Source organism: Notechis scutatus, chromosome 6 (assembly GCF_049901735.1).
Source record: "Notechis scutatus isolate UNSWTSFEM ecotype Mainland chromosome 6, rNotScu1.2, whole genome shotgun sequence".
NCBI classification, from domain to species: Eukaryota; Metazoa; Chordata; class Lepidosauria; order Squamata; family Elapidae; genus Notechis; species Notechis scutatus.
In genome coordinates, this window is record NC_142014.1 from 28,461,336 (window position 1) to 28,484,387 (window position 23,052).

The following is a 23,052-nucleotide window of genomic DNA, read 5'->3' on the forward strand; positions in this document are numbered from 1 at the left end:
GAACATGGGCCAGTCCTGGAGTCTGGGGAAGGCTCTGACGAGGGCTCTGCGTCGGACACAGAGATGGGGCCAGGGCCGTCTGACAGTTATCAACTGCCTTCAGAGTCGGAGATCAGTGAGGAAGAACAGCTGGAGCCTGTTCCCAGTGTGCACATGCACAGAGCTTCCAGGAGAAAGGAACAGTTAAGGAACAAGGGTCGACTCGGGAGTAAGGGCACAGGTGGATGGTGAATGGCCCCTCCCATAGGGAATGAAGAAGAGCAAAAGGGGAGTAGTGTTTGCAGGAGACAATTAGTTCAATTCATTAGGGTGAAGATCTGTTCCTGACTTCTTGCCAAGTATTGTCTGCTACATTTGGAAGCTATTGGCCTGGCAACTCTCCAAGCCTGATAAAGGTCTGTAGTGAAATCTCATTGAAGAATGTTTGCCGGGACTTTGCTGGAGAGGAATTCACTTTAAACTAAATAAAAGGGGCTTTATCGGGATGAGGAGTCGGCTTCGTGCTGTTGGGGAAGCCTAGGTCAGAAGAGATTTCCCTTGGCTTTCCCAGGTGGCTTATCACCTCCTCATTTCTGATTTTGTCAACTTAGCTTATATGTAACAGCCGCCTGTAAATCCATATTTCAAATGCTTCTGGTCTCTTCAAGGAGCTTTCTGTCAGAGACCAACTCTCCACTCCATAGAGCAGGATAGAAAAGATGGAGCAGCTGACAAGCCTGGTTATCAATCTTGGGCTTATGTCGTGATTACAAAAAAGACCAAAGGCCAATGGCCAATGAGGCCCAAATAAGCTTGCCCCACTGAAATCCACACAGTGGTGGGATTCAAATAATTTAACAACCGGTTCTCTGTCCTAATGACCAGCTGGATGGATGTGGCATGGCGGGCGTGGCCAGGTGGTGTGACAGGCAGCACTCAGCTTCCTGACCCCCCTGGGGGCAAAAACAGGCCACGGGGGGCGCCATCCCCCCATGCCCTGTTTTGGGCCTAGTAGGCCTCCTTGCAGGCCTGAGGAGCAAAAATGGGCTGTGGGGGGAGCCACGCCGCACCCACCTGCACCCCATTTGGGGCCTAGTGGGCCTCCCTGCACTTACCAGGGAGCCAAAATGGGGTGCGTGGGGACTTCTGGAAGGGGCGGGGCAAGGAGGGACAGGACCAGCTAGCAATTTAAAAACCGGTTCGGCCAAAGTGATGCGAACTGGTTAAATCCCACCACTGAATCCACGTGATTTTTCATTATTTAAAATAGGCTCACCACATTTCAAGCCATAACCTCCCTAAAGCTTTTAGTTTGGGTTCGATTCTATTAAATGTTCATGAAATATATCTGCTTGAGGTTCCATCCCACAGTTTCCTTCCTTATAAAAAGCCAGATTTTACCCCCGCCCAAATTCCTTGAGGTCTAACATACAAACCTCGAACATCTGAGATTTTTATGAACTCCAGCTGTTCAGCAAGTTCTTTCACAGCATTGTGTAAGCTCTTGGCATCCGCCTCCAAAGCTGTCAGTTCAGCCTCCACGATGCTGCTTTCGTTTGCCACAGTAGAGATCTTTTCCTCTACTTCAATTATCTTTTGGGCCACATCTGCTTTCAGCTTCCTGCGAACCCAAGAAAACATCCATTATTGCAAAAAGCTGATGGGAGTTAGAAGAGATGGCTAAATGGTCTGCTCTGATCCAAGGGGGAAAAAAACCACATACACACACACAATTACTTTGCTTTCCACTTGGAAACCGCTTCTGGACTTTGTGCTTCAGGTGGGGGGAAAAATGAAACTTGAGGTGGAAAAAAAATGAAACTCTGATTTCAGGTTTTACTGACTAGTTAGATCTGTTCTTATAGAAATGGCTAGTTTATAAAGGTAAAGGTTTTCCTTGCACATCCATACTAGTCATTTCTGGCTCTAGGGGACGGTGCTCATCTCGGTTGCAAAGCCAAAGAGCCAGTGCTGTCCAAAGACGTCTCCGTGGTCATGTGGCTGGCATGACTAAACGCCGAAGGCGCATGGAACGCTGTTACCTTCCCACCAAAGTGGTCCGTATTTTTCTACTTGTATTTTTAATGTGCTTTCAAACTGCTAAGTTATGTGATGACCCAGGGTGGGATACAAAACAAACACAGTCACAGAAAACAGGTGAAGCCCCTTTTATTCCTTCACTTTGCTTCCAATCTCCGAATATCTTTGATGGAAGACAAAAAAACTCCCACACAGTTACACGAAGAAGGAAAAAAGCAACACAAACCAGGCAAGATAAAGGCTGGAGGATGTCCACAGATAACACACACTGAGAAGGATGCCAAATTCAGAGAGGAACTATAAATTAGAGATATTTACACGATTTGTTTCCAGCGTTTGCCAGTACGCAGATCCATACTCTTATTCAGTTGTCACACCTGCAGCCCATAAAGAGGATCAAGGCCCTCTCCTCCGGAGGAGACCACATCTCTCCCTTATCTTCTCCTCCCTGCATGCCCTAGGATGGATAGGGGATGGCCTGGGCCCTCCTCTGACTGCTCAGCCGGCTTCTGCTCTTCCCCAGTCTCCTCCACAACCTCCGGAGCCACACTTCCACTCCCTGTCGGCTGTTCCTCCTTTCCCTTAGAGTCAGTCTCCACCAGGGGCATGACAGGTTGGCGGAAGCTGTGACAAGTAACGGGAACTCACTCTGTTATGCGGCACTAGGGATTCGAACTGCTGAACTGCCGACCTTTCGGATCAACAAGCTCAGCGTCTTAGCCAGTGAGCCACCACGTCCCTCTTTCCTCATAGATGGGGTTTATTTCAGGGTTATTATTATTTTTTTGTTAATACAAAGCGGAAAAAAGCTTGGAAAAATAGCACACTTCTACCGTATGAGATTTAACCATCTGCATTCCAGACAGCTGCCGTAATGTTCTTGAATATTGCCAATTACGTATGTTACATTGGCACATGGGCCCATTCCTAATTTGTTTCATGCCCCATATAATAAACCGTCTGTGTTAAGAATATTTTTCATAGGCTGCAAGACGAGCATATTCTGTGAGGGAAAATGCTGCACAATAGAGTCTTTTAAAGTCTCCAGAATGTCTGCAAAAAGACGCAATCACAGAAAAATTAGAGAAACGGCTGGGAAGCAAATTTACTTCAAGTGGAGTTGAGCAGATTTGACACCAACTCCACTTCCCAGCTCGCCTGCTCCTCTCCTACATTGACAGATTCATCAGTCTGGCCATTCTGCTCACCCAGTTGAAAAGAGGAACAAGGAGAAGAACAAGAACAGAACAAAGAATGGAATAAAATAGAAATTAGAATAGAATAGAAAATGGAATGGAATGGAATAGAATAGAATGAGAATAGAATAGAATTAGAGTAGAGTAGAGTAGAGTAGAATAGAATAGAATAGAATAGAATTATTCCTTATTCTATTCTATTCTATTCTATTCTATTCTATTCTATTCTACTCTACTCTAATTCTATTCTATTCTAATTCTATTCCATTCCATTTTCTATTCTATTCTAATTTCTATTTTATTCCATTCTTTGTTCTGTTCTTGTTCTTCTCCTTGTTCCTCTTTTCAACTAGTTCTATTAACTAGAATACAATTATAGAACAGAACAGAATCAGGAATAGGAATAAGTATAGAGTAGGTAGAGTAGAGTAGAACAGAATAGAAACAGACCAGACCAGACCAAAAACTAATAGAATAGAATAGAAATAGAATAGAACAGAACCAGAAAAGAGTAGAGTAGTGTAGAGTAGAATAGAATAGAAACAGAATAAAACTGAACTGAACTAGAAAAGAGTAAGTAGAGTAGAATAGTAACAGAATAGAACAGAACCAGAGTAGAGAAGGGTAGGGTAGGGTAGAGTAGAGTAGAATAGAATGGAATGGAAATAGAATAGAAATAGAAATAGAAATAGAAATAGAAATAGAATAGAATAGAATAGAAGGAATGGAATGGAGAATAGAATAAAATGGAACGAATGGAATGGAATAGAATAGAAACAGAACAGAATACTTTATTTGGCCAAGTGTGATTAGACCCACAAGGAATTATACGGAATCAGTAAGAACATCTCTTTGCTATCTCTCAGGTAGCCTTATCATTCCAATTCAAATGCACGATAAACATTCTTTTCCTCCACATTTCCACCTTTTCTTCCTTCTTTCTCCCCAAGTTCTCCTTAAAACCATTCAACCCCAAGGCGCTTCCTTCTCTGTGATCGAGCTAACAGCAGGCAACGTGTTCTGGATGCCGTAGGCTCTACTTACTCTGCTTCTTCGAAGAGGTCCCCAATGTTTTTAAGAGGCTCGGTTGCAGGATTTTGAGCAATGATGTTTTTGATCTCATTCAGCTTCTCCTCCACCGAGTTCAGGGTCTCTTGGTAGGGACCACTCACCCCCGTGATCTTCAGAAGTTTGGCTCTTTCCAGGAACCTCTGGGTCTTGTTGGTCAACTCAGTGACGATGATGTCCCAGAGGGCAAAGCATTGATGGCAAGGAGCACAGTCTGGAAAGTTTCCGGAGTAGCCTCGGGTGCATTTATTGCAACGAGGACCTTCAACGCCTTCCTTACAGATGCACTGGCCAGTTGACCGGTTACATTGGAGAGTTTGGATGCCTCGTGAATCGCACTCACAAGCTGAACGAGAGAGAAATACACTTTTTTAGCACTGTAAACCCGGAGTGTGGAAACCACTGTTATCAACCCAAAATTTCCCCCTGAAAATACAACCTACCCTGAAAGTAAGTCCTAGCTTGATTTTTTACACATGGGCCCAATATAAGCCCAACCCCCCAAATAAGCCCTAATTAAGATCCCGCCCACTCCAGAATGCACGAGTAAAAATTAAGCTAGGGTGGGGATGTGGGGAGGTGGAGCTGCCCTATTACTTACCTTTGGACAGTTGTAGCCAGGCCTCACACACCCTGACACCTGCCTTGCCAGCACATTTCTTCTGTAGCTGGCAAGGCTGGCAGGGCTTTCCTGAAGGCCGCTGTAGCTGATAACAAAGCTTTGGATCGATCCAGAGCTCCGTTATCGGCTGCAGAAGCCTTCAGGAAAGCCTTGCCGTCCACAGAAGAAGTTCCTGAAGGCCTCTGACAGCGAAAAGGAGGCCGGGGGCGACACATGCAAGTCAGTGGATGACATCCTCCAAAAATAAGACCTGGTGCCTTTTCTGGAGGCTAAAAAAATATAAGACAGGGTCTTATTTTTGTGGAAACACGGTATAAGAAGTGCAATTTTCTTAAACTTGAATATCTAGGTCACCTGGATATCCCTTCAAAATAGTACAGGTCGTCTTCAACTTACAATCATTTATTAGCGACCGTTCACTAAACGAATGGGTTGTGAAGACACAGTAGACAAAGAAGCTATCAGGAATGTACTCAGAGCATCTCAAGTCAGCATCTATTCCCACTGATGGAAATTCCCATTTATACATTCAGGTATGCATTACTGGAAAGGGACGCAGTGGCTCAGTGGCTAAGACGCTGAGCTTGTCAATCAGAAAGGTAGGGAATTTGGCGGTTCGAATCCCTAGGGCTGCGTAACAGAGTGAGCTCCCGTTCCTTGTCCCAGCTTCTGCCAACCTAGCAGTTCGAAAGCATGTAAGAAAAATGCAAGTAGAACAATGGGGACCACTTTGATGGGAAAGGAACAGCGTTCCATGCACCTTCGGCATTTAGTCATGCCGGCCACATGACCACGGAGACGTCTTTGGGCAGCACTGGCTCTTTGGCTTTGTAACGGAGATGAGCACCGCTCCCTAGAGCTAGAGATGACTAGCACGTATGTCTGAGAGGAACCTTTACCTTTTACTTATCCATTACTGGAGGTTTTCCAGAAGAGACTGGACAACCATTTGTCTGAAATGATACCGTCTCCTCTCTAAGCAGGGTTTGAACTAGAAGACCTCTAAAGTCCCTTCCAGCTGTGTTTACCTTCATTCCCACCCCTCCGTCTGGAAAATATGACAAAAATACTTTAGATACAAGGTGTGGTGCCCTCATTTGATGGACTTTCAAGTCTTCAATCCTCAAGTTAAGACTTTCAAACCTCTTTTATGTTGGACTTAAACATTGATATCAAGGAGTTTTTCTCTCCCCAATATTTTGTACATGGAAAATTAGAACTTATCGTAATGTTAATAGCAATAGCAATAGCACTTAGACTTATATACTATTCATAGTGCTTTACAGCCCTCTCTAAGCTGTTTAGAGAGTCAGCATGTTGCCCCCAACAATCTGGGTCTTCATTTTATCGACCTTGGAAGGACAGAAGGCTGAGTCAAACTTCAGCCAGTCAGAATCAAACTCCAGACTGTGGGCAGAGTTGGTCTGCAATACTGAATTCTAAGCACTGTATCACCATGACAGAGATAGCAATAGCACTTAGACTTATATACTGCTTCACAGTGCTTTTGTGAAGCACTGTGGGTTCTCATTTTACCGACCTCGGAAGGATGGTAAGGCTGAGTCAACCTTGAGCCTATGACAATCGAACTGCTGGCAGTCGGTAGAGTTAGCCTGAATTCTAACCATGGCGCCATCATGGCTTAACTTGGTTTCCTCAAGATTTTTCTTTCTTACACAATTTTTAATCTAAGTCTCAATTGTGAGTACAGATCCACTCAGATCAACAACAAAATTTCTGTCCATAAAAATGGTTCTAGATCACATTCATCATGCATGACCTAGTAAGAAAATTTGCAATCAGCAGGATTTTTTTTTGTTTAGTCTACCCGCAAACAGCCAGATCATGAAAAAAAATATGAAACCACTTAAAAACTTTGTGTAAACAAAATTCTGTGTGAGAAATACCAGCTGTTGTGTGATGTTCTCCGAATTGAGTTCCTAAGCATAGAGGTCAACATGCAGATGTTCTTTGACATCTGGCAACTAAAGCAATTAGAAATGCTCCCCTATAAATTTATCATATGAGGGGGTTCATAAACCCTTCATGGAGTCCTTCTGAATTTTTATTTTCAAGTTTCTGGCTTGGAAGCCCTGGATTGTTAGAAGCCTCTTTTCTCCAAAATAGTCAAAGTTCTCATAAGAAACAGTGACATGACCAGGGTAAGAGAGAGAGAGAGAGAAAAAAAAAACCCATTTATTTAAACAGATTCACATTCTTTAGCCTGGTTTGTAAAAGGCCATTTAAAGGAGCAAATTACCTCCAACAAAACCAGTTCTCTTGTGGAGGATTTGATCAATTGTGAGGGGAGGGGGAAAAGAATGCAAAACAGAGGGGAAGAAGAAGAAAAAAAGCAGTTGTGGGTGCAATTTTAACAAAGTGGCCTTTTTGTTCTTAGAAATAAAGGCCTGACACATAAGTGCTTTATTTTCTTCAAAAAGTCCCTCCAGCATCCCCACTGTGAATGCTTGGCTATGGAATGTATCTCCCCTCTGGCAATTCATTTTGCTTTGAACATTTGGTTTGGGGTGGTGGTGGGAGGTGAACAAGGAGGTGGGGAGGAGGAGGAGATCCCACTTAACCCTTAAAAGGGTTAGTTTTGGAGAAATGACTCACCAATCAATCAAATTCCCAAGCTGGGTCTAACAAACACTGGGGCCATTAACTGAAGTGGGTTGGCCTAGATCAGTGATCCCCAACCTTTTGGCCGTGGCCCGGTACCGGCATCAGCTGGGCGCCGCCATCTTTTTGATGAAAAAGTGCTTCCGGTGAGCTTTCTACCGGAAAAGCTCACCGGAGCGCTAGCGCCGCCATCTTTTTTGAAAGCGTGCTTCCGGTGAGCTTTCTACCGGAAAAGCTCACGGAAGCACTTTTCATGAAAAAAAGATGGCGCCCAACAAGCCAGTGGCCCGGTAGGAGTTGTTCCGCGGACCGGTATCGGTCCGCGGACCGGTGGTTGGGGACCCCTGGCCTAGATGACCTACAAGGTCCCTTCCAACTCTGATTATCTGTTATCTGTTATTTATCTCTTGAAGATCCCCAAGTCCATCAGGTTAGGCCTTCTGGCCGTTTTATTTATTTGTTTGTTTATTTGCATCTCGCTTTTATTGTTTTTATAAGTAGCTCAAGGGGGGGCAAGACGTATCCAACATACTTTCCTTCTCCTATTTTCCCCACAACAACAACCCTGTGAGATAGGTTGGGTTGAGAGAGAGAGTGAGAGCAACTGGTCCAAGGTCACCCAGCTGCCTTTAATGGCTAAGGTGGGACTAGAACGCCACATCTTCTGGTGATTGGGCCAAAGTCACTCAGCCAGCTTTCATGGCTAGGGTGGGACTAGAACTCTCTGTCTCCTGGTGATTGGTTGCCCCAAAGTCACCCAGCCAGCTTTTATGGTTAAAGTGGGACTAGAATTCACAATCTCCTGGTGAGTGACTCAAAATTACCCAACCATCTTTCATGACTAAGGCGAGTATCTCATCTTCTGGAGATTGACCCAAAGTCACCCTGCTGTCTTTCAGGGCTATGGCAGGACTGGAATCCCCTCCCCAGTTTCTACCTTGGACCCTGGGCCAAACTGGTCCTTTCTAGCATATTTTATATTTAGCATATCAAGTTATGGGTTGTGGGAGTGCACCCAATCTTACCTAGGGTGACATTTGAGATCACTTCCAACTTTTATTCTAACAAACTACTCTGTGGACTTCTTGATTCAAAAAGTGGGAGCATCCAGATCTGTTTTATGATTGGCCAGGACCACCAATGATGCCCATTTGAAGGATAGACAACCAGGTGTAGCTTTTTGATGAAATTGTCCAGGTCTATATTTTTCACATTCCAAACATATTTAACCCTCCACCAATATTAGAACAGAACAAAAACACACAGGGAGAATGTAAACTTATCTTAGCATGAGTGAATAAACACCCCTATGGACCAGCAACCAACCATCAGATATCATCCTATATATAAAACAGAGGTTTGACAAGTCCGGGCATTTAAGGAGGGTTCAGGAAAAAAACTGGAACATGTTCAAAGAAGAAAGTAGAGGACAGAGAATTCAAAACTACATCCCATAAAGAAGGATTGAGCAAACTGGAACATTTAACCTTGAGAAGACCAAAAAGGGGATGTGATAACATTCTTCAAATACCTAAGAGGACATCTGGCAGAACAAGATCGATGCACTGTAAATTACCTTTCCAGAATGCAGGACTGGGAAATAAAAAGCTTTAAGTTACAGGAAGGCAGATTTTGAAGGTAAGGACAAAGTCAGGTCAAGTTGGTTGACTTTGAAGTTAATTATCCAAAGGTAGGGTAGCTCTCCTTCATCAAATTGGTTCAAGTAAAGGCTGGACTATGCCAGGGATTGCTTCAAAATAGATATCTGCATAGATCAGAGGGTTGGATTTAATGGCCTAATAATTAGTTCCTTCCAACTCTACAATTCTATATTTAAAATCCATAGAGATTGTTCTCTGATTGATGACATAGAAAGATAGATGAATAGATAGACAGACGATAGGTAGATAGATAGACATAGATATATAGACGATAGATAGATGGATAGCTGATAGATATACAAGAGATACAGTAGATAGACAATAGGTAGATAGATATAGATGACAGATATAGATGATAGTAGATAGATATAAATAATATAGACAAATATTAGATAGATTAGTTAGAGATAGATTAGATAGATAAATAGATAGATATAGACAATAGACAATATATTATAGGTAGATAGATGATAGGTAGATAGATGATAGATAGAGATAGATAGACGATAGATGGAAAGATAGCTGGATAGCTGATAGATACACAATAGATACTGTAGACAGACAATAGGTAGATAGATATAGATGACAGATATAGATGATAGATATAGATAGATATAAATAATATAGACAGTGTATTAGATAGTTAGATTAGATAGATAGATGACAGACAGACAGACAGACAGACAGACAGACAGATAGATAGATAGATAGATAGATAGATAGATAGATAGACAGACAGACAGACAATACAGATGATATATTATAGATAGAAAGATAGAGAGATAGATGATAGTTAAACAATAGGTAGATAGATAGTAGATAGATAGATCTTCTCATGTTTCTCATCTATGTTTCCTACTACCTTCTCCTATTGGTATCTTATGATTTATCACTTGTTTGTATCTTATGATTTCTGATTCTATCTTATGATTTCTGATCTATGACTTATCATTTTGTTTTCTGCATGTACACTGAGACCTTGTCATCTTTCCTATCTCCTCATTTTTCTCATCTTTCCTATTACCTTCTCCTATTGGTATCTTATGATTTATCACTTATTGTTTGTGTCTTAGGATTTATGGTCTATATGACATCACTTTGTTGTTTGCAGGTACACACTTATGAGAGCTTCTGCACAGGAGACAAATCCCTTGTATGTCTAATCGCACTTGGCCAATAAAGAATTCTGTTCTTGTCTATAAATAGATTATAATCTCTCTTTCTTCCTCCCTTCCTCTTTCCGCACACATACACAAGCACACACACACACAAACACACACACACACACACATACATTATACATTAAGAGTGAGTGGAAAGAAAAGAGATATGTGTAAATTGATGTAGATGTTGAATGTTAGAGGTCAAAGAAGGCAAGCTGAACGAATGAATGAATGAATGAATGAATGAATGAATGATAAATAAATTACCTCTTATTTGGTCATAAAGACAAAAGTTGGTATTTACCCTATTATCTCACCCAGGTTTGAAAGAAAGATATGGCACTTCCTTCCACAAACAGAAGATAACAGTAGCACCTAAACAAACAAAAGATTTAGTTTCTCACAGGAAGGGAAATCTAATCTGTTATCTCCCCTCCCTCAGGAGAATTTAAGAACAGGCCAATTTATATAAATTCTAAAATAGTAAATAGTCAAGTACAGGTCTCAATTTTCACCCCCACTTTTAAAACATTTCTTTTTTTTAAAAAAATGTTGATGTTGAAAGGGTTTGCCTTCTAGAGGCCACTCATTTCCTTTGTTTAAACACATACACAAACACACACACACACACATTTCACTTAAATACTGACGTTTGGTGTCAATTAAAGCAAATTCCACTGAAATGCTGACATTTTGTGGCAAAATACAGAATAACAGAGTTGGAAGGGACCTTGGAGGTCTTCTAGTCCAGCCCCCTGCTCAAGCAGGAGAATTATACCATTTCAGACAAATGTCTTTTCTTAAAAACCTTCAGTGATGGAGCACCCACAACCTCTGAAGGCAAGCAGTTCCACAAATTAATTGTTCTCACTGTCAAGAAATTTCCCCTTAATTCCAGGTTGCTTCTCTCCTTGATTAGTTCCCATCTGTTGCTTCTTATTTTGCCTTCTGATGCTTTGGAAAATAAGTTGACTCCCTCTCCTCTGTAGTAGCCCCTTAGATATTGGAACATTGCTTTTCTGTCATCCCTATATTTTTATCATTCTATATATTATAATACTGTATAAATCTATATATATAAAAGTGAAATACCACTCATGCATCATCACAAAATCTCCAGAACCGTAAAGCCTACAAACTTGGAATTTGACATGTATGTTCCTCTTGGCTTCTAGGTGCTCACTAAGAAAGGATTTTTTTGAAATGACCATCAGAGCATTTAGAGTATTTCCTATATTATTATTATTATTAATACGCTCTGATGCTAAGGAGTTCTACTCCCCCTCCCCACCTGAAAAGAAATCTCTCCCAAATGCAAAACAAAAGCAGAGGAGTTTCACTTTCAGTTTCAGTTTCACAGCACCAAGCAGCTTTAGTACAGAACAGTTGAGCTAAGCCACACCCAGACTCCTTGCTCTCTTCTTTTTGTTCACACAGCAAATACTCTTTCAGTTTCCAAGCAGCCCTCTCATACAGACTGACCGGACACTAGCCAGATGAATACTGATGGATGCTGGTAGGCAGAGGCAGAATTTTTTCCCCTTATTTTCCTTCCCAAAAACTAAGCCCAATCACATAGTTTCGTAGCGAAGCACAAGTATTGAGCTAGTATATTATAAAAATATAGTAATGCAGTCTTATAAGTCTGAATTTGCTCTTCCTCTTTCCTTTATCTCTGGGTGAACTTGAAAGAGCTTTTTCTGAGGCATGTTATCAAATTACAGTTCTGTCCCAGACTCCTTTATCTGATGGTTTCCTTTATCTGATGGTTGTGTTGAGGATAGCTTTTTTCTCCTGTCCCTCAAGGTTATTCCCTCCAGCCCATCACATTGTGTGATCCCATATCCCACACCCACCTCTCCGTTCAAATATAATGAAAAAGTCATTGCTTTTAAACAAAAAAATCTGAAACCTCTCAAGTAACAGGGAAGAATTTAGCAATCAGTATAAACCAGGAGTCTCCACATTTGACAACTTTAAGGTTTATGGACTTTAACTCCCAGAATTCCTCATCCTGCATGGCTGGCTGGAGAATTCTGCAGTTGAAGTCCACCAAGTCTTAAAATTGCCAAGTATGGAGAGCCCTGATCTAAACCACTGTTAACTTCATGTGTGAAAATAGGCCACAGCTTTAAAAAATGAGAAAGAAAAGACATTCCTGTCATGAAAAACATTGAGAATCGTTCAAAGAAGGACAATACATTGAGATGTGCATTTAAAGACAGAATTCCAGCAATATTTGAGGCCTTGAAAAACTGTGTAATATACAAAGCCAAGAACTTAAAAGAGCAAGTGTGGATAATACTTGGAAAATATTAATCAAATTAAATTTAAGTAAATTAAGTAAATCAAATCAACCCATTTCTCAAGAAGGTGTGACTGGATTAGAGCTGAGAGTCACTAAAACATTGTTTTTTTAAATTGTTTAATTAAAACCATAACAAATGTGAACTCCTCATGAAGAGGAAGGAAGCAGAATGTATTAAAAGTGTAGAATTAATTGAAAATGTCCAAACGGTGCAGACTATAAAATTCAATTATATCTAAGTATGATAAAACTACTGATAAAAAAACATATAACTAACTGATTTAATTGATCCTTCCTTCCTTCCTTCCTTCCTTCCTTTCTCTCTCTATCTTCCTTCCTTCTTACTTATGATTACATGTATAATTGAATTTTTACAGTCTGTAGCTTTTGGGCATCTTCACTTATTTCTATACTTTTAATGCATTCCGTTTCCTTCTTCTGCAGAAGTTCACATTTGTTTCAGTTTTAATCAAACAATTATAAAAACCATGCAAATCTAAATCAAGACTGCCCTTTCTGCAAAATCTCATTTTATTTTTTATATGCAACTATGTTATTCACAAACTACTATTTAAATCCAACAGTGTTAAATTTAGCTGCACTAAAACAGAACACCAGATAAGCCTGCCTGAGATCTTTTGCAGAAACATAATTGCAACATAAGAGACCAAGTTTTGTTAGCAGGTGCTGGATGAATAAACTATATTGCAACATTCAGAGATTAAGGAGGGTACTCTTATCTTTTCCAGTCTTGCACCTAATTTCTTGCATCCAAATAAAATGAAACCAATGCGAAATGATACTTCGTTCCTTCCCCAAGCATCATCACAAAACAAACCATCTTTGGCTATCTCGGATTGTCCCAGAATAAGAATCGTACAAATGCTGGTTACTGGTTGTCCTCAGCTCATTTAATGACCTGTCGAAGTTTCACAAACAAAGCCAATAGGGGAGCTAGATTCACTGAACAATTGATTTTGAGTGGTGTTCAGAGGTGGGATTCTATCAGTTCAGACTAGTTTGGGCGAACTGGATGTTAAATTTGCATCTGGTTCACCGAACTGCTTTTTGAGCCAACCTACTGGCCCCCCCACACCCTGCTCCACCCCTCCCAGGAGTCTCCATGTGGCCCATTTTTTCTCTGAGAGGGGAAAAAAGTGGGCCTTCCAGAAGTCTGGAAACAGGCCTGTTTCCAGCTTCCGGAGGGACTCCAGAGCCCGGGGGAGGCCATTTTTCCCCTCCCAGAGGCCCAAGGGAAGCCTCCGGAACCTTGGGAAGGCTAAAAATGGCCCTCTCAAAAGTTCTGGTAGGCCACGCCCACCATAGCCACATCCACCCAGCAACTGGGCAGCGAACCGGTTGCTGGGATTTTTGAATCCCACCCCTGCATGGCACTAATGTAACCACTGAACCGATTCATTAATAGCTATGGCAAGACAGGGTGTACGATGGGCAAAACTCACTGAACAACCATCTCGCTTAGTGACAGAAAGGTTCGGGATCAATTGTGATTGTCCGTTGAGGACTACCTGCATTGGAATATTTGAATATACCCCCCCCAAAAAGGAAGGAAGGGTGAACCAGGAATAATAACATACTCACCTTGGCAGCCGATGGTAGGGTCACCCCAGAAATATTCCTGACATTCGGTACAGGTACGTCCCCCGAATCCTGGCATACATTGGCACTGCCCGGTAAACTATTATTTTAAAAGGGGAAGGGGAGTGAAACAACTTTAGACCACTGATGGATCAGTACTAAAATCAGGCTGGTCATAATATGGATCCATAATTAGGAACTTCACCTTTTCAAAACATATATCTCTATCTCTATCTCTATCTCTATCTCTATCTCTATCTCTATCTCTATCTCTATCTCTATCTCTATCTCTATATCTATCTATCTATCTATCTATCTATCTATCTATCTATCTATCTATCTATCTATCTATCTGCAATTCACCCAGCCTGTCTTCTCCTCTTAATTGCATTTCTTCTAAATCATGGCAGACACTGTGCAAGGAGTATATAGAAAATTGAACCATAGGGCTGGAAGGGAGCCCAAAGATCTTCTAGTCCTGTGATGGTGAACCTATGGCATGCGTGCCACAGGTGGCATGCAGAGCCATTTGTGCGGGCACGCGAGCCCCAGCCAAAGTTACCTGCACTGCACATGTGTGTACCTCACAGCTGTTTTTCGGCCCGTTTGAGGCCTTTTTCACCCTCCTGGGGACTCGAAGGAAGCCTCTGCAGCCTTTGGAGGCCGAAAAACGGACCTTCCAGAAATACCGGAAGTGCTGAAATGGGCTTCCCTCGAGCCCCCGGGAGGGCGAAAACAGGTCTAAAATCAGCTGGGAGGCGCATGCGCAGTGCAGGTAAGTGGGGGTTGCGCATGCATGCGCAGGGGGGTGGGGTGGATTGCATTGTGGGTAGTGGCTATCGCACACATACATGCTTTCAGCACATCGCAACAAAAAGGTTCACCATCACTGTTCTAGTCCAACCCGCTGCTCAATCCTTATACCATCCTAGCCAAATGGTGGTCTAGTCCAGAGGCCCTCAAACATTTTGGCTCCAGGGACTGATAACATGGAGGGAGATTTTTCCACGGCCCAGAGGCATTGTGGTTTCACATGCTTCCTGCATCCTGTGGAGGGGGGTTCCCTTATTTGTGTGGCCTGGTTTCTGCAGACAGAGTGCCCGGTCCATGGACTGGGCTAGTCTATTATTTAAAACCCCCAGTGATGAACCACACATAACCAAGAGACAGGGGTTGGACTCGATGACCCAGAAGGTCCCTTCCAACTCTGTTAATCTGTATCTGTATGTGCAACTGTTCCACTTATTAACAGTATTTACTGTCAGAAAACTTACAGTTAGTTCCAGATTGAGCTAGCTTTCATGCCTAAGGTGGGACTAGAACTCACCATCTTCTGATGATTGGGCCAAAGTCACCCAGCCGGCTTTCTTGCCTAAGGCAGGACTAGAACTCAGAGTCTCCTGGTGATTTGCTGAAAGTTATCCAGCTGACTTTCTTGCCTAAAGCAGGACTAGAACTCACTGTCTCCTGCTGACTGGCCCAAAGTCACCCAACTGGCTTTCATGCCTAAGGCAGGACTAAAATTCTCAGTCTCCTGGTTTTTAGCCCAATTCCTTAACCACATCCCCCACAGGCCTCTCTTCTGGAGGGAAGAATTCCTCCATCGTTTCCTGGAGCGTGAGTTTAGATCTTAAGTAATCTGAAAGAGCCTGAGCTAGTGTGCATCTGCCACCCTTAGCTCCGATAAAGCTTCCTCACCTCATTGCAAGACGGGCCAAAGGAATGTTCCAGATTACAGGCGCAGGTTTCACATCCGGTCCCGCTACTCAGTTTCCATGTGTTCGGGGCGCAATGGTCACAATTCTGTCCAACCACATTGGGGAGACACTGACACTGGCCCGTTTCTTTCTCGCAATCGCAGTCTTCAGAGCTGTTGCAACGGTGACGCATCGTTCCCAGGTAATTGCAGACACATTCTGGAAGGAAGGAGTAGCAAAAAAACTAACGTATGTTAGTTAACAGGGGTGTTAAACTCGATTTCATTAGAGGGCCGCATCTGGGTTGTGATTGACCTCAGGGGGTGTGTGGCCAGCTGGATGACACTCGTGTTGGGGGCGCCTGTGGCGGCCCGAGCTCTCTGCTCTCTGCTCCCGAGCTCCATTTTCAGCTGCGAAGGCCTTCTGCAACCCTCTGCCAGCGAAAACAGAGCTTGGGAGGGCCACAATGTGGCCCTCCAGAGCTCCATTTTTGATGGCAGAGGCACCGCACGCTGGTCGTTCGCTATTTCCAAGCGGCCTCATGGGTCAGATCCAGCCTCCGGGCCTTGAGTTTGACACCGCTGTCTTACGGTGTGTTTGTTGGAAGAAGAAGACGTTAAACCAAGAAAGGAGAGAAGAGCTCCAGAACAATTCCTGAAGCCAACAGCCCAACTTAAGACTAACTTCAGACCGTTTCACTGTCACCAACTGGAAACTGTAACTTTTGCATTGTTAAGTGGATTTTAGTGAGGAAATATTATTTAAATGTGATTTTTTTTCCCCCTCCCAGCTCGTCAAACAGGCCATTTTGAATTACAGGTACTCCTCGCCTTACAGCCATTGGTTTAGTGACTATTCGAAGGCAGTGAAAAAAAGTCAATTATGGCCGGTTTTCACACTTACGACCGTTGCAACTTTCCCCATGATCATGTGATCAAATTTCGGACGCTTGGCAACTGGCATATGTTTATGACAGTTGCACTTCCAACAGGCAAAGTCAGTGAAGGTAACCAGATTTGCTTAATGACTGAGGGATTCACTTCAGAGCTGCAGTAATCCACTTAACAACTGTAGCTAAGAGGTCCTAAAATGGGGCAAACCTCCCTGAATGACTGCCTTCCTTAGCAATGGCAATTTGAGCACTACCTATCTATACATATAAAAGCGAAATACCCCTCACGCATCATCACAAAATCTCCAGAACCGTAAAGCCTACAAACTTGAAATTTGGCCCATATGTTCCTCTTGGCTTCTGGGGGCTCACTAAGAAAGGATTTTTCAAAATGACCATCAGAGCTTTAGTATTTCATATATTATTATTATTAACATGCTCTGATGCTAAGGAGTTCTACTCCCCCTCCCCACCTGAAAAGAAATCTCTTCCAAATGCAAAACACAAGTAGAGGAGTTTCAGTTTCACAGCACCAAGCAGCTTTAGTATAGAACAGTTGAGCTAAGCCACGCCAGGGCTCCTTGCTGTTTCCTTCTTGCTCACACAGCAAATACTGTTTCAGTTTCCAAACAGCCCTCCATTCTCTCACACACTGACAGGATGCTAGCCAGATGAATACCGATGGATGCTGGTAAACGGAGGCATAATTTTTTTCTACTTATTTTCCTCCCCAAAAACTAAACCCGATCATATAGTTTCGTGGCGAAGCACAGGTACCGAGCTAGTAGTTGATAAAATGAGGAAATCCTATTAATCGTTTTGAGTTAATAAGATTTTTACTTGAAAAGAATTGGAGGAAACTAAATTAGGCAGATTTCAACAGCCAGCCTAGCTTTTTTTTTTTTTGTTTATATCCATTCTTAACTGCTAGTCTATAAATGTGTGATTGGTATATACACTGTATAAATTCAGATAGGTTATCCTTCTATAAGAATTATGAAAATTGATGCCACATTAAAGGTATTGGTGGTTTTCATATTCTCACATCCTCTTCCTACTGAATATTTTTGTTTTGAAAAAATCTATTTTTCTTCTACATAACACATTTCCCCTCTGGTGCCTGAAGGTTGGATATCTTCCCTTCAAAAAGGAGAACAATTAGATAAGAAAAATATGTATTTAATATTACATGATGTAACAGCAGCGAGGATTATCTTTGCACAACATTGGAAAAATGAAGAAACACCATGAGATGATCAGATAATTAAGAAACTAGACAGTACAGAAATGGATAGATTGGCACTGAAAATTAAGCAGAAAGAAGACAGAATACTATCAAACATGGGATCTATTTTACCAGTGGTTGGAAAAAAAGGGAGTGGCGATTAAGAATATAATCCGTATTGTTAAGCAAATTAAATACCCAGACAACACGATGTTTATTAAACACTAAGCAATGTAATTAATAAAAAGTCAACAAAATTTTATATGTGTAAAAAAAGGAGAACAATTAATTTTAATTTAAAAAAAAAAAAGACTTCCCACTTCCCACAAGCTTCTTTTCAGGCTGCACAAAAAGTTTTGGTGTTCTCAAGATAACCCCAGTCTAATTGGATGTTGGGGTTAAAAATCCGAGAGCAGCTTGCAATCCATAAAAGCCCATTCATGCTACAGCAGTCTCATCTCTTGACCTTTTAAGAGTTTTATCTTCCCCACTGAGGAATTTCCAGTATTTGCTCCACTAAATTGCACCCTAGGAGGTAGATTCCCAGTAGATTAAAAACGGTTTCTGGTTTCCAGATGAGGAAATGACTTTATCCTCTCATCCCTCCCAAATTCCATTAGCAGAATTTGGATTTTTCTTTTTAATAGTTTATTTGTACATTTTCATTTAACATACATAAGTGCTTTGTGTCTGGGTCAATTGCTTACATAATAATGTTTTTCCAGCTCTTAATTTATATCTCTATTATCCAACCATTTATAAAACAAATCCCACATTTGAAAGTACTTTCTTTTGTCTTTAATGTGAGACTCTCCGTTTCTGCGCAATCTAATATTTTTTTCATTACATTTTCCTCTCTCAGTGTTCCCTCCTTTTTTCAATACTATGCAAATACAATTCTTGCTGCTGTCGAAACATGCAATATTAAATACAAATTCCCCTTATTATATTTTTTCTGGTATTGTACCTAACAGAAATATTTCTGGCTTATCTATATATATAAAAGCAAAATACCCCTCACACATCATCACAAAATCTCCAGAATCATAAAGCCTACAAACTTGACTTTTGGCACATATGTTCCTCTTGGCTTCTTAGGTGCTCACTAAGAAAGGATTTTTCAAAATGACCATCAGAGCCATTAGGATTTCATATATTATTAACACACTCCGATGCTAAAGAGTTCTACTCCCCCTCCCCACCTGAAAAGAAATCACTTCCAAATGCAAAACACAAGCAGAGGAGAGGAGTTTCAGTTTCAGTTTCACAGCACCAAGCAGCTTTAATACAAAACAGTTGAGCTAAGCCACGCCAGGGCTCCCTGCTGTCTCCTCCTTGCTCGCACAGCAAATACTGCTTCAGTTTCCATGTTTCAGTTTCCAAACAGCCCTCGACTCCCTCACACACTGACAGGATGATGATCAGATGAATACTAATGGATGCTGGTAAGCAGAGGCAGACTCCCCCCCCCTTATTTTCCTCCCCAAAACCTAAGCCCAACCACATAGTTTCATAGTGAAGCATGGGTATCGAGCTGGTATGTATATGCAGCTTTAACATTTTTTCTAACCAGGTATGTATTTTTATCCCATATTTCTTTGCTTTCACACACATCCACCACATGTGATAATATGTACCCTGTGTTTGATTACATTTCCAACATTTGGCAGAATTTGGATTTTTAAAGGGAATGAAGCTGAAAAACAAAACTTTTTTTTTTGCTCTGAATTTCTTGATTTGTAAGATATGCCTTTGTGCAAAAAATAAAAATAAAAATAAAATAAATGGGGTGTCTGGAGATTGTAGACAATAATGGGTAGATCATGCCATTCAAAAACTGGTATCTTTTGCAAATAACTAAGGCCAAAAGGTGCCCACAAAAATCAAAGGCAGAGGCAAAGGCTGTGGAAGTTGGAAGATTAGAACTACATAGACCTACTTGTACTATTATTGTTGCCTAAAAAAGAATTGACCCAGTTAATGCAAAGTTCATAAAATATGTGTGTTTATAATAAAAATAAAAAACGTATTGGAAAAAAAAATCAAAGGCAGACTACTCACTTCTACAATCCTGTTGAAGGGCCCATCCGTAGTAGCCGGGTTTACACTCTTGGCAGTGTTCGCCTCGGGTGTGAAACAAACACTTGAGGCACAAGCCTGTCCTTTTGTCACAAGCCTCGGGATCAGAGGAATCAATGTTGTTGTTACACTGGCAGGGATGGCAACTCCCACCAATCTCTTCAGGGTTTCCAAAAAAGCCAGAGGCACATTCATCACATCTGCTTCCTGTTCAACCAGCAATCAAAGAAAAAGGAAAATCTTCAGCAAGTTTTTATTTATATCCCGCCTTCATTTATTTCTACAAAAGGTGACAGACGTATACGGTATACCTTCTTCCTCCTATTTTCCACACCACAACAACCACCCTGTGAAGTGGGCTGGGTTGAGAGAGAGTGACTGGCTCAAAGATGCCTAGCTGGCTTTTATCGCTAAGGTGGGACTAGAACTCCCAGTCCCAGACTCGCTAAGTCTCCTGGTGAATGGACCAAAGTCACCAAACTGGCTTTTATGGCTAAGGTGGAACTAGAACTCCCAGTCTCCTGGTGATTGGACCAAAGTCACCAAAACCAGCTTTTATGGTTAAGGTGGGACTAGAAATCCCAGTCTCCTAGTGATTGGACCAAAGTCACAAAACTGGCCTTTATGGCTAAGGTGCAGTGGTGGGTTTCAACCAGTGTAACAACTGGTTCGGTGAGCACACATTAACCAACAAGAAAAAAAATTACCTTTGTATCCTCTCTCACAAACGCACACCACTTGTAACGTAATCCGGTCTTGATAACATCCATTGGCAAACTGACGCCCACTTTCCGGTCCATCTGGGCAGGGACAAGGACGGCAGTGATCACCTGATCCCAAGACTGGATCTCCATAAAAACCAGCAAGGCACCTAAACGTTATAGCACAAGGTTTTTCACAAGGCATATGTCACAGTATATCGATCGACCAAAAATATGCTTATTAACCACTTCAGTATTTTTCTCTATGTAGTCCTCGATTTACAACGGTTCATTTAGGAACCACTCACAGTTACAACGGCACTGAACAAAAGGGACATGACCATTTTTCACACTTATGATGGTTGCAGCATCCCCATGGTCACGTGATTTACCTTCGGTTGCTTGACCACTGGTTCATATTTACAACGGTCGCTGGGTCCTGAGGTCACATGATCCCCTTTTGCGACCTTCCGACAAGCAAAATCAAGCGGGAATCCAGATTCACTTAACAACCAGATTACTAACTTATCAACGGCAGCCATTCACTTAACAAATGTCTCACTTAACAACAGAAATTTGGGGGTCAATTGTGGTCGTACATTGAGGACTATACCTGTATGATATAAAGAAGACAGCCTAACGCTATTTACACTCGGCCTTTAACAAATTGTTGTTGTTTATTTGTTTATTCAAATTTTACCCCAGTACAATCTCCCAAATCTTGGTGGTTAGGGCGTCCCAATAAAAGGAGGAGCTGGAGGTGTTCCCGAAGGAAGCTTTTTTAAAAGCTCTGTTTTTAATCCCTTCCTAAATAAGCTACCAGGGGAATTCTGGGAGTCGAAGTCCATAAGTCTTAAAAGATTGCCTGTCAGGGTTCCGAGGGACGCCCTAATTAATTTATGAGCCTCGAGCCAAGTTTCAAAAGAAATCCAATTATTTATTAGGAGCAACATGTCAGCATGTTCCCAAGTGCAGTCAGCTCTGCCTCACATAATTTACTGCTCACCTATGACCCTGTTTCCCCCTCCTCCTCCCAGGGTGTGTCATAAATCATATTCTCCAACGGAGCTTAGAAAAACACACTATAGAAAACCGGATTTTCTTCTTTTTGGTATGATATCAGAAAAAATTAAGAAGGAAATAATGTATCTAACAGTACTACATATATTGACGGCGGCTAGAATATTACATGCACAATATTGGAAAAATGAAATCATACCTCTAGAAACAGAAATCATAAGAAAAATTATGGCTTGTGCAGAATCAGGTCAACTTTAGAAATAAAAGACAAAGGAGAGTCTAAATATTATAAAACATGGAATAAATTTTATAAATGGTTACATAGTAGAAAACAAGGTTAAAATATTAGTAGTTATGATTAGATTAATTAGTATTTAATATATTAAATAAGGAGATTATAAATGATGAAGTTAAATGTATATATGTATAACAAGGATAAGTTGGATGCATTGTATTCTCATAATTAAAATTAAAAACAAATTAAAAAAAAAACAACAACCTCCACGCACACCACTTCCGAAAAACCCAAGTTCTCTTTGTGCCCAAATGAAGCCATACCTCTCACAATTGGGGCCCGAGGTGTGATCACGACAATTCAAGCACTGTCCACTGTACGGATCGCACTCATCTGCATGACCGTTGCATTGGCATGGCTGACAACTCGGGAAGCCCCAGTAGCCAGGTAAACATCGGTCACATGAACGGCCATAAATTCCATGGAAACAGTGGCACTGCCCGGTCTCCGGATGGCAGAAGGCATTTACAGAAGCTTGGGCGTGACACTCGCAAGCTTAAAAACAACAACATACAGATATATGGATGAAATGGAAAGTCAACGCCACCAGGGGTGGGATTCAAAAATCCCAGCAACCGGTTTGCTGCCCAGTTGCCGGGTGGGCGTGGCCATGGTGGGCGTGGCCTACCGAAACGTCCGGAAGGGAATGTTTTTGCCTTCCCCAGGGTTCAGAGGCTTCCCTCAGGCCTCTGGGAAGGAGAAAATGGCCTCCCCTGGGCTCTGGAGGCCCTCCGGAAGCCGGAAACAGGCCCGTTTTGCAACTTTCGGTACTTCTGGAAGGCCCATTTTTCCCCCTTCCAGAGCCTCCGCAGAGACCCTGCACTTACTTGCATCAAAAATGGGCTGCGTGGAGAATCTTAGGAGGGGCGGGAAGGGGTGGGAGGA

General features: G+C 41.9%; 1 protein-coding gene across 2 annotated transcripts in view; it reads right to left on the reverse strand.

Moving 5' to 3' along the window:
- The window catches only part of LAMB1 (laminin subunit beta 1), a 94,018-nt gene that overhangs the window by 19,454 nt on the left and 51,512 nt on the right, over positions 1 to 23,052 (reverse strand). For both annotated transcript variants that reach the window (XM_087967785.1, XM_087967787.1), the window contains 7 exons: positions 22,431 to 22,662; positions 20,859 to 21,022; positions 20,134 to 20,358; positions 15,957 to 16,174; positions 14,262 to 14,358; positions 4,260 to 4,629; positions 1,416 to 1,600 (listed from right to left, as the gene is read on the reverse strand). In XM_087967785.1, the coding sequence (XP_087823911.1) occupies positions 1,416 to 1,600; positions 4,260 to 4,629; positions 14,262 to 14,358; positions 15,957 to 16,174; positions 20,134 to 20,358; positions 20,859 to 21,022; positions 22,431 to 22,662 (1,491 nt within the window). The remainder of the gene's footprint in view (positions 1 to 1,415; positions 1,601 to 4,259; positions 4,630 to 14,261; positions 14,359 to 15,956; positions 16,175 to 20,133; positions 20,359 to 20,858; positions 21,023 to 22,430; positions 22,663 to 23,052) is intronic.